At 40.2% G+C, this 12,410-nt stretch overlaps 1 protein-coding gene across 1 annotated transcript in view; it reads right to left on the reverse strand.

The window, feature by feature from the left end:
* The window catches only part of LOC148034619 (uncharacterized), a 143,646-nt gene that overhangs the window by 45,181 nt on the left and 86,055 nt on the right, over nt 1-12,410 (reverse strand). Inside the window, exons 8-9 of the mRNA XM_087680692.1 lie at nt 430-570; nt 242-316 (exon numbers count right to left, since the gene is read on the reverse strand). Of these exons, the coding sequence (XP_087536818.1) occupies nt 242-316; nt 430-570 (216 nt within the window). The remainder of the gene's footprint in view (nt 1-241; nt 317-429; nt 571-12,410) is intronic.

A 12,410-nucleotide genomic window follows, 5' to 3' on the forward strand; every position in this document is an offset into this window, starting at 1 on the left:
CCTAGTTGTACATGTTTCTGCATAATGTTTGGAATTCCAAGTAAAACAGAAACCCACATATCAATCTCCATGCCTAAGTTGAAGTTCAGCATGTTTTATCTAAGAAGTACCGCTTCGTGATATCATACAAATCATATGTATAAATTCTTAGATCCTGCATTTGCCATTTAAAATTTCTGACACAGCCAGCATAACAAGTCAAAAGAATCAATTGGGTTCTTTAATTAGAGATATTACTTACCAGTGGATCACTCTTGCCAGCATTCTTCCTTCCTTTTGAGCTAACTGAGACATAATTGCGTGGGCATATTTCAACCTAGAATGAAAATTTAATCTATCAGAACCACAGTTCAACTTAATATGTCATCAGAGCTTCTGTTCACCGATAAACAGAGCTTTTGTTCAACAAAATTTGGGCATTGCACCTACTTCTCCCATATGCCGATCATAAAAGGCACTGTAAAATTGCAGTGACCCCTCTGTAGGCAAAACAAGGCTTCTTGATACCGGTTCTATGGCTACCTTTGTAACTTCAGAACCTCTAGTACACATAGGCGCTGGCAAACAAGGCTGTCAATCAATACAGAGAATTATTTAGACCTTGTAAACATCACAAAACATAAAGACAGGTTTGATCTCCAATAGATATTTATGCCTACTATAGCCCGATCAATTAAGCATGCCCAAGGTGGGACTGTGTCACAAAGCAAGTTCATAATTAGAGGACTCAAAATCAATATTAATCAGATATGGAAATTTTCAGCAAAGAACAGAGTGAAGAAAGAGGTTATTACTGTCAAGCCTGCAGGCTTGAAACTAGAAATTACCTTACCAAGGGATATTTTGTTACATAGAAATAAGGGGAACATGGTCAATAAATGAATCCTGCAAATGCAAATCTCGAACGGTAAATAACAGCTAGAGAAGAGGGTGAAGATTGTATTCAGTGTGCTAGCAAATGCTAACTTGCTCAGATCCTTCCTGACCAATATCCCATGCATGAGACTGACTGAAACATATGTTGTCCAAAGGTTTGCACCACCAATCAGCTCAGAAGCAGATTATTTAAAGAGGAAGCCATCTGTGTGTGAGCCTGTGATTGAGCACCCTTTATAGGTGCATCCTTGCATAGCTGGCTGTCTAGCCATTAGTATTCACATGGACCATCTAGGCCTGTTGATACAAATCTGTCTGCTTAGATTGGTCTGCCTGATTCATCTGGCATTCTTGTTCCGCCCAAGCCACACTTTTAGTAGGTAACATACAGAGTAGCTATTCTGGCATAAGCTTTAGGATCTTGTGTGTGGACATGAAATTGATGAGATTTCTAAGTAGATTTGCCTATCAAAGGGAGCTTTTGGGCTTTTCTAATATTTAGACTGCTGTGTTAGAAACTAAGATTTGAGAGGCATGAGGTGGCACGTTTTCCAAAGATTAGTCTCATGCCTTGAAGTCATCACCCTAATTTGAGGTGCAATCAAACTGTCTGCCACTCTCCAAAGCTTGCAGCTCTGCTACACAGGATGCCTCGACAATGGTCTACCATCTAACTGCCATGCAATCACAAAATGCTGCTTCTAGTAAGGTCCTTTTGCAATGTCAATTGCCTGGCAAATAGATCCTATATCTCCTGATTTATGGTCCACTGCATGATACAGCCATCATTAGTCACCTTAAATTCCAATATCCTTTGATGTCATAAGGAAGCTTTAGCATAACAAGGTGCCAATCTAGGCAGGGTGGCAATAGCAAAACATGTCATCATTTCTCATCATGTAGCTTCAAAGTGATTGTCACAGCAATTCAAATGAGTGCCACAACTCACTGAAATAATAGCTTTGGGCTCTTTAATTCAAAGCTCACATTAAAATGTCCCTCCTCTGACCCAATACTTTTTTGGGGCCAGGGTTTCATCATTGAGGGATATCAAAGGACAAGCCCCTACAAGCCAGAGTGAAGGAGCAGCATGAAGAAGAAGCTATTGAGGAGTTCAACAGGAGAAGAGGAGAAACTGTTGGCCAAGAGGGGGGCGGGGCGTTGTTGGTGTCATCATTGAGGGATATCAAAGGACAAGCCCCTACAAGCCAGAGTGAAGGAGCAGCATGGAGAAGAATCATTGAGGGATATCAAAGGACAAGCCCCTACAAGCCAGAGTGAAGGAGCAGCATGGAGAAGAAGCTATTGAGGAGTTCAACAGGGGAAGAGGAGAAACTGTTGGCCAAGAGGATGAGCCCTCATCGAGGAGAAGCAGTCAGGAGTAAAAGCCAAGAAGAGAAGAAGAGCCATCATGAAGTGTTGAAAGCAACCAAGTGGAGGAGACGAAGGGGAGAAGCCCTCACTAAGAAGAAGGTGACAAGGAGTTCAAAAGTATACTGGAGGAAGAGAGCGCTAGTGGAAGAGAAGGAAAGCATGCATTCAAAGGGAAGTTCTGCCTATTATCAAGTACAAGAGAAGAGGGAGGAAACGAGAAGTGGCTGCTATTCTGAAGACCATCATATATTCTGTCAATGTATGTTGTGATGTTGATGAATGTAGTGTGTAAACCTTGGGTGGAAGAAGTCGATGTGTTTTTCCTTGCATGTGTGCATGCACACTATACTAGGTCTGATGACAAACAACACCTTCTATTCACTAACCCAAAGGTTCTAATCCCACTAGAGCCTTCTCCTAGAGGAGTTATTGACATACAGTTTTTGGAAGAATTGCCAAATTGTAGGTGATCACGCCCATATATACAGTGCCACATGTTCTCTCCCTCATTTTCTCTCTTCTTGCTGATTGGAATTAATCTCCTCCTATACATATTCTTGATGTAAGTGAGTTCCACAACAAGAAAAGCTAGTTTGTCCTTAGTTTTAAGAGCTGAGCACATGCGAACAAGCAAAGAACAAGAACATCCAAGATGCAACATGGATACTCCAGCAGCATGTACTCTGCTAGATGTGTCTCCATAAGAAAGCACCTTGTCCAAAGGCCATAATCCCTCTTTGAAAGCAGAGTCGTCAAGCTAGCCACCTTGTACCTCCGATGAAGTGAAAAGAAATGGAAATTACTCACAATTGCAATGTTGAGAATCACAATCTCAAGGGCACTAGTATGATCATAATGGAAGTGAAATGAAATGGAAATTACTCGCATGTTACCTTGCTTGAAAGAGAGCAGGAAAGGGAGTGTGATTTGGTAATAAAAGATTTAGCACAAGCACGTACGACAAATGCAAGGACAGACTCAATCATCTAGCTGCAATGTGTAAACCACCATCAAACCAACTCACATGAATCTAGGATTCAAATCCAAACATATTTGACAACACATAAAAAGACAACACTGACCTGCATACAACAACAACACTTAAACACACAACAACACAGTCACATCAAACAAGTTATGTCAACACAATAATATCAATGCACGTGCAAATGGCAATCAAACACAAAGTGTACAGGTCAAAGCAACACGAAGAACAGAGAATGATAGCAAAGGTAGACCAAGTCAATGCCAAGTGAAGGCAAGAGGACACATGTGCCACTAAGCGGCAGTAGAGACAAGCAACTAACGATGCACACAAGGTGATTGCACAAGCACACAACAAGATGTCAATGACAGCAGAGTCACTTTCTATTAAGAAAACAACAGTCACCACAAAAGCACAACAAACTTGCAGCATGCCACAGGTCAACAAATGTAGAAAGAATGCAACCTCAATCTCAACAAGGCAACGTATATGCACATGAATAGCTGGAAACAAAATCACAAAAAACACAAGAACTCCTCCAACCAACCTAAACATCTAATAGCATGTTAGAAGAGAAGAACAAGCAATGGAATAATGAAAGACAAGATTGATGAAAGAGATGATACACAAGATGTAACTGGGAAAAGAAATCCATTGTGAGAATCAAGAGTACAATGGTCCAAAGCCAACTCACACACTCCACAAGCTCGTACATGAATTACTGACCATGGACACACTTCCTTCTTTGAAAGAAAAAAATAAAGTTGTTGTCCTACCATAAAATAGGCTGGCCAATAACCAAATACACAATAAAGAGGCTTTCCATAAATTACAGCCATGGGCACCCATAAACGTGTGATATGAACACTTCTAATAGCTCCCAAATATATTTTTCCTGTATGTGAGTTCTATGACAAGGAAAGCTATTCTGTCCTTGTTTTTATGAGCTCTGTGGTATCAGTACACACTAAGCTCCCGAATCATCATGTCTAGCACCACATGGTGATTTGCTCATTGTCTTTAGCTAGCTCTTCTTTGAGTAGGAATAGACAACAGCCTCTTGTAGTGTGGTCTTGGGGTTTTCTTATAACTTCTCTCAATGGCCGGCACTTCCAGTGATGACCAGCTGAGAGCAAAAGGGGTCAATTTTTGCTGCTGGGACAGCAGAGAGACAGAACTGCTTTTGAAGGGTTGGTGCTTATTCTTTCAGGGATGGGTGATTTCTGTTTTAGGGTTTCTGTTTTAGGGTTTCAGGGATGGGTGAAACCTTGGGTCCAAAAATTGCAGTTTGAAGCCATCAAGGACCTGAATTTGCTGCTAGCATGCTATTTCTAAAGGCTACTAGCTGACATTCAGGATCCATCAAAGTACAACACTCCCCAACTTGACACAAGAGTTCGGGGGTCAATACTCACTTTACACACTGTGTTTGCTGCATGGGCATCGTATATATTCATTTACTCATTATTCTTCTTCAATATTCGTTGTCTCCAAGCTACCCTAACTAGCGTGTCCCCCTAGGATCCAACCTACACATGAGACACAAGTCACAACGCAAGCCATACTCACAATAAAAGGGGTTGGACCATAGTAACATGGAACGGGGAACGGGAACGGGAACGGGGGACAGCTAAAAGCAAGGAACGGGGACGGGGGGTGGGACGCAGGAGGGAACGGCATACATAAATAGCATTTGAAAATGTATGCATATGATGTGGTGGATGGATGTTTGGCCATAGTAATAGGGGATGGCCATTTTGTAGGTTCCTGCCATCTCCATGTTAGAGCCCCCTCATGGTAACAGGGGATGGCAATTTATTATTCTTGTCCCCGTGGGCCCGTCCCTATTCCCATCCCTGTCCCCAAAACCCGTCCCATGTTACTATGTGTGTTGGTGAATGTATACTACCAAAGAACATGCGAAAAAACCACCCCCTAAAAGACACCCACTCCCACCCAAAAAAAAAAGTCAAAAACGTCCCCTAACAGGGGACATGACAAGGGGACGGGGTAGGGGACGGCCTAGATGGAGGGGACGGCTGTTGGGGATGGGACAGGGGACGTCCCCATCCTATTTTGGCATCCCCATTCCGCCCATCCGTTCAGGACGCCATTCCCGCATTCCATGGCCTTGGGACAGCCATTCCCTATTACTATGGGTTGGACATTAGACTCGCCTCCCAACCTTAGAACTGAACGGGCTCACCCCCGACCCTAGGACCTAGCAGCACTTTGGATCACGACCACATCCCAAGGGTTGGCGTCCTATACCGCCAGCCCACAACATCCCAGTAAATGGATGTATCGGCCGACGGCCAAGTCCAAGAGTGGTAATCCCACAATGAATGTGCACAATAGGGCCTAAGTCCTTTTTATAGGACTCTACTGCCCTAAACCCGATGTATCCTTAGTGCATTCGCACTAAGTCACTTCGTAACCACCATGACTAATGCTACTAGCATGCATCCGAACGTCCAAGGACATAACACTTCCCCCCTTATGAATGGTTGTTGTCCTTAGCAATATCCTCAAAGAAGACAAAGTGAGTAAAACGAGTCTTCAATGAGCATACCAACTCCCAAGTAGCCTCCACCTCCGAGAGCTTTTTCCACTTGACCAAGAACTCGGGATAAACGGTCTGATGGGATCATTTAGTCCTAAGTTCAAGAACAAATTCGTGTTCAAGTGGAACATACCGAGCAACATCCTCAAGCCACAAAACTTTCTCAATCGGCACAATCTACTCATCTTATCCCATTTGTTCTTTCAAACGACTCACATGGAACACAATGTGAACACGGATTTCCAAAGGTAAGTCTAACTCATAGGATACACTATTTATCTTCTTGGTAATCTCAAAAGTACCGCAATATCTCGAAGATAATTTATAGCACATGTCGATAATCATTGCATCGGAGTCCTTTGGGACTTTAAGATTAGCTCAAATGCCTTCCTGCAGCGCTCTGGGAGTAAGATGTTGATTAGCATAAAATGTGGTACGATACTAATCCACTTCAGCAATCATCAACATCTCCTCCATATTGTGCAAAAAGTACACTACGGACTGCATTTTCATCTCCCTAGGCTTTGTGGCAATCGGTGGTTTCGGCTCTAGCCGTATATAAGCATAAATGGGCTATAACCATTAGCCGAATGCTTAGCACTATTATAAACAAACTCAATCTAACAAAGATAACACTCCCAGTCAGATTGTCTACAAGAGACATATGCACGAAGCATATTCTCCATGGTTTGATTCATCTATTCGTTTTGGCCATCCGTTTCTAGATGTTCCAAGGACAACATGAGTTTCCAACTTCTTGAATACCATTCGCCACAAATGGCAAGTGAACTTACGATCCCAATCACTAACTTTTTTGTCGGGCAAACCATAAAGTCTATAAAGTTATTCAATAAAGAGACCAACCAATTCATGGCTTTTCACATTCGTCTTTGTAGGAATAAATCAAGTCATTTCCGTCAATTGGTCGATCACAATCAAGATTACGTCATGACCTTGATTGATATAGGGAAATTCTACCACAAAATCCATAGAATTGCTACTCTATTTTCTATCAAGGAATTGTAAAGCATGCAACATCCTCACATGTCTGTGCCGTTCAGCTTTGTTAAGCTGACGCTGTGAGCACACATGCACATATGACTCAACCAAAGTCTTCATATGCGGCCAATAAAAATAATGAGTAACCAAGGCCAAAGTCTAGTGTATAACAGAGTGTCCAGTACTCAGTGCATCATGACACATATATAAATTTGATATCCTAATCATCGCGCACACACACCTTGCCTTGCATGAAAAGTAATGAATTTTGAATGGATTATTTTTCTGTCATCTTTCTCTAAGTAACTAGCCTTCAACCGTTCAGATCACCTAAGCTTCTTGGGCTACTAGATCCCTCTTGAACTAGTTGCCAAATCTCACCAAAGTGAAGATCATTTTGGAAACGTCCTTTGAGAGAAAGATAGAAATCAATCGAAAGTTTGGAGAAGAAAAAGACATTGACTTCAGGAATTTGACTAAGAGCATCAGCAACCATATTAGTTGTGCCCTTCTTATGGTGAGTTTCAAAGTCAAACTCTTGCAGAAATCCCCCTCAACTCGCCTTGCGGCCATAGAAATCAAGCTGCTCACATAGATATTAAATTGAGTGGTAGTCCATCCAAATAATAAACTGGGTGTCATACTTTAATCGCATGGATGACCATTAACAATTCTGTCTCTTGGGTGGTAAAATGCATTTAAACATCGATGAGCTTACGGCTCTCGAATGTTATAAGTCAGCCATCTTGATAAAGGACAGCACCTAAACCATAATCGCTCACATATGTATAAACCTAAAAAGGTTCATTCAGATCAATAATTTGCAACATCAATGCAGTCGTAACACACCATTTTAATATTAAACCTGTGAACTAACAAACTTCTTCTTGCTTCAAATACCCTAAAGCAAGCGTATGAAGAGTTTGGCAATATAAGCATTGTCCTTAATGAATTTACGGAACAAACATGTAAAACCTAAAAAACACTTTGCTTGCCTTAAGGTCCCCGAAATAGGCTCATACCTTTTCGAGATCAATCCGAATGCAATCGATCGTGATGACAAAACCAAGGTATAACATTTCCATGTGAACGAATTTGCACTTGGATAGTTTAGCAAACCATAGCTCTCATCTTAAGAGACGCACGACAATACGCAAATGTTTGACATGTTTCTCGAACAACTCACTATAAATAAGAATACTATCGAGAAAAATGATTATTCACTTTTCAAGGTACAAATGAAATAAATCATTCATCAATTATTTGAAAGTTGCAAGAGCGTTGGTCAATCCAAAAGGTAGAAGCAAAAATTGATAATGTCTATACTACATTCGAAATGCAATTTTTGGAACATTCTCTGAAGCTATTCATATTGATGGTATCTAAAGCTTAGATTAATCTATAAGGTCATCCATCCTCAACAATGGATATTTATTATTGATGGTCACCTTATTGAGACCTTTGTAATTGACAAAAAAGCACATCATGCTATCCTTTTTTTTTTTGCGAGAAGGACAAGTGCGTCCCATGGATATTTACTTGGAAGTTGGCTCAATATAACCCTTAGCCAAATAGTCTTAAATTTTCCTAGCTATCTCATCCTTCTTTTTCAAGCTTAACCTATAAGGTTACTAAGAGATGGGATAGCTCTCATACAAAGATTCAATCTTATGGTCTAAGACTCCATGAGATTATAGAAGTTCATCAGGTAGTTCGAACTGAAAACATTGGCATAGCCATGTAATATTGGATCCAAATACTCACTTACATTTAAACTCATATTAAGATTATTATTTTTAAAAATTGATTGATAATCAAACGATTGAACTTGTACAACAAAACAAATATAAGTAGTAATAGTTGGATTGGCAAAACATCAAGTGAGACTCCATTGTTGAAATCGTATGTGCATTATTTTTTGTGATCCTAGAGGGTAAACAACTCTCAATCTTATGGAAATGACCATTAAGCTCAAAAGAAAGTATATGATTTTTATAATCAATATACAAGGAGTACTTTTTTAAAACCCATGGTATACTAGAAATGGCATCCACATGGTCAAGGTTCATAAATCAGAAGTCCATGATCTAATGGCACTGTTGAATCGGAAAATCCAAGACTAGCATCCTTTGATCCCAACAATCCACCGTAGGCCCCTCCACATATTTCACATGATAAACTCGATTAGCAGATACCATGTGGAATTGCAATCTCTGTATCAAATGAAAAAAAATAAAATTATGAGTAGAACCATTGCTCAATAAAACTGTGACATCTTGGTCATTTATATGCCCTGTGACCTTTAAAAGATCATGTGGGCCAAAACAATTTTATTAATGGGACTACTCTTGCTATTGCTAGCATTAACAAAATATTCTTCAAATAAAATTTGACAAGAAATACCAAGTTCTCAAGAGTATTTATCAAATTATTGGAAGTAACTTCACCTTTATATTCTAGGGGCACACGCGATCATTGAAAAAATGACCCGTTGGCAAATGACAAGCAAAACAACGACCCTTCGAGTGATCCTCACTGCAAGTGACCTTACACTTGCCATTTTTTTACTTATATAACTCCAAAGTCAATCAATGAGATGCTATTGGGATAAACAATTTCATTGACTTAAAAATTGGTGCAACTCAATGAAAATCCCAATTCAACTAGCTGCCTCTACTTGCAACCAAAGTATTATCAAAATTATTTACATTCTTGAAGACATCCTCGAGCGAGTGAAGAGGATTACCAAGCACCTCATTCAAATAGTCTAACAACAATCCGAGAAGGTATCACATGTAAAGCAGTGCTTGAGGATCTTCCAAGGCCTTTACTTTGTGCAATAAATCTTTAAATTCCTAAGAGTACACATCTAAGCTCTTCGAAAAATTTCAAACTCAAATAATATTCGATAATTTTCAACCCAATAATCGGTCACAAAACATTCCCGAAGAACAAATCGACAATCAGCCCATGTCGTCGGCTTAGGACATAAGCCAACCCACCAAGCATACACCTTCCCCTATAACATGATTTGTATCTACCTGATGCGCTAAGTGTCACCATCAAATTGATACAAATCAAAATACATCATCCATTTGGCCAACCATGAGTCAGTATTCCTCTCGTCACATTCCTTCTTCTCTCCTTTAAAGAATCGGGTTGAAAATAAAGAGACAATGTCCTCCGAGCTATGTGCACAAATGGAAAATGGGGAATGCACAGTTCAACCAAATACTACTGCATTTCCTTCACTTGACCTTAGAGAATCGGCACAATGGACAAATCTCCTTCGGACTTGAAAGAAGAAGAAGCTTTGGGATGCTGCCCATGTGTGTGTTCAAGATCGAGAGAAGCCGAATGGGCATCCTCCATGTGTTGAGATTCTGTGGAAATGGGCGCATCAAAGGGAGGCACACTGTGAAAAGGCACCGTATTGACAAGAGGAGAGGTTTTCAGAGTGATTGAGAGAATAGATTATTTGAAGATCAAGGAGTGGGAGAGAGAGAAGAGCAGCAAAAACGGTCTACTTTAAATACAAGACCGGATCCGGTTTTTCTTTAAATTAATGTGGAGTCAAGGAGGGAGGCATCTTCAAACGGACAAAAACGATTTCAAAAAAAGCCTTGTGAAGAGAAGATTAAACTTTATTTTAGAAAAAGTCAAGTAAAGACTTTTTATTAGAAGGAACTACATGGCATTTAGAAGATACAGCCATGGAAATATTTTCTGTGGGTTGCCCCCCGAGTTAGCCCGTCAAGAAGAGAATCCATCTCCTTCCTTATCGATATGGCACAAGAGGATCCGTTCCCCCAAGACTTACTCTTCACAATCCTTCAAGTCTGCTTGACCCCGTTTGCTACACACACCATCACGGATAGACATCCATTCAAAACGTGCTAGTCCCAATGGCTCCCCCATCTATCAATAATCTTCCTGACTGTGCTACAGATTCTACACACTCACCTTTCCCATCTGAAAAGCTCAATGGCCTACTAAAAATGATTATGTTTTCCCCCCACATATTCTCTCTCTAATCATCACTTCTGTACAATTGGACACAGAATTCAACATTTCTCTCTCCACAAGATAATCCATTCTCGCTTCCCAATTGATTCAATGTCTTTCTCTCTCTTCAACACCCAACAACATTGACAATAAAGTTAATGTTAATAATAATAATGTCAATATTAGAAGTAATGTTAAAATCAACATAAACATTAAATGTTAAAAGTGTGATAACATTTACGACGCAATGCAAGTCATGCTCACAATAAAAGGGGCTAGACATCAAACTCACATCCTAGGCTTAGAGTCAAATGAGCTCACCCTCCAGCTTGGAAGCTAGCAATACTCCTAGTCACAACCACATCCCAAGGGTTGATGTCCAATACCACCAACCCACACCATCTGGGTGCACAAATACGTCGAACAACAAGCCAAGAGACCAAGAGTGGTGATCACATAATGAATGTGCACAATAGGGCCTTGAGTTCCTTTTATAAAACTCAACAACCCTAATCCCGAAGTATCCTTAGTGCATTCGCACTAAGTCACTTCATAACCACTGTGACCAATGCTACTAGCGCCCATTCGAATATCAAGGAACATAACACTAACCCTAACTGTGCTATTTATCACTTTGTGCTTTGTCATACGATTGTGTTTGTTACCTATAGACGAGTAGTACTTTACATGGTACAGAGCTGGGTACTCATCAAAGAAACTAGGCTTTTGATTGAATAGCTTGTCATCAAAACAAGTTCACAAAGGAACGATGATTTCAAACACTTCCTCACCGCTTCAATCTCCCAATCCCTCCATGTAGAGACTCGAGTAGGAGTAGGCCTCACAAATTGCTCTGCAAGGATTTGAAATAGGTAGAGATACATTAGACTACTATGGAGTCTCTACACCTTATGATGTCACACGAGCAAAGTATGACCGCATCCTTATGCATTGGGCAAGCAATTACTTGAAGAAAAAATTGTTTTATCCCCTTTAGATTCAATACACACATCTACTAATTTTGCAAGAAGGACAGACACTCCACATGGGACTAGCCATCCTATTGGAAAAACTAACACAGAGTATCTATTGTTTCTTCTTCTCCATCTACTCCTATGTCAAGCATGTCTATTTTTACTTCAGCTTCTATAGTTCCTACTTCTTTGCAAGATTTTGGTGATACCTCTTGCCCATCATAGAACCCATTGTCCATTTTAGCATCGTCGTTACCTTGAAGAAACAAAGAATTTAGCAGTGCATTTGGTTGATTCCCATTGATTTGATGTCCAAGATCTATGGAATAATCCTCTTCATCCTAGCTTTGTACAAAGTATACTTATTGTCCATGATCTAATTCTACAGATTTGGACATAAGACTAGCATCAAAATGTTCCAAAGAAGTAACCGCATCTTGTAGAATGAGCTAAGTGCTATCCTTAAAGTTATTGCACCAAGTAGCAATTAATGCAAGCATTTTCTTTTTCCATGCAACATGCTTCAGCAAAAGAATTATAGCCATCTCTACGTAATGGCGAATATCATCATGGTAGATACAAAGACAAATCAAGATGAAGATAGCATATTCCTCTATCTTGGTAGAACAATTCC

The sequence above is a fragment of the Lygodium microphyllum genome, chromosome 6 (genome assembly GCF_053477565.2).
Source record: "Lygodium microphyllum isolate KBCC chromosome 6, Lygodium_microphyllum_v1.1.10, whole genome shotgun sequence".
Taxonomy (NCBI): domain Eukaryota; kingdom Viridiplantae; phylum Streptophyta; class Polypodiopsida; order Schizaeales; family Lygodiaceae; genus Lygodium; species Lygodium microphyllum.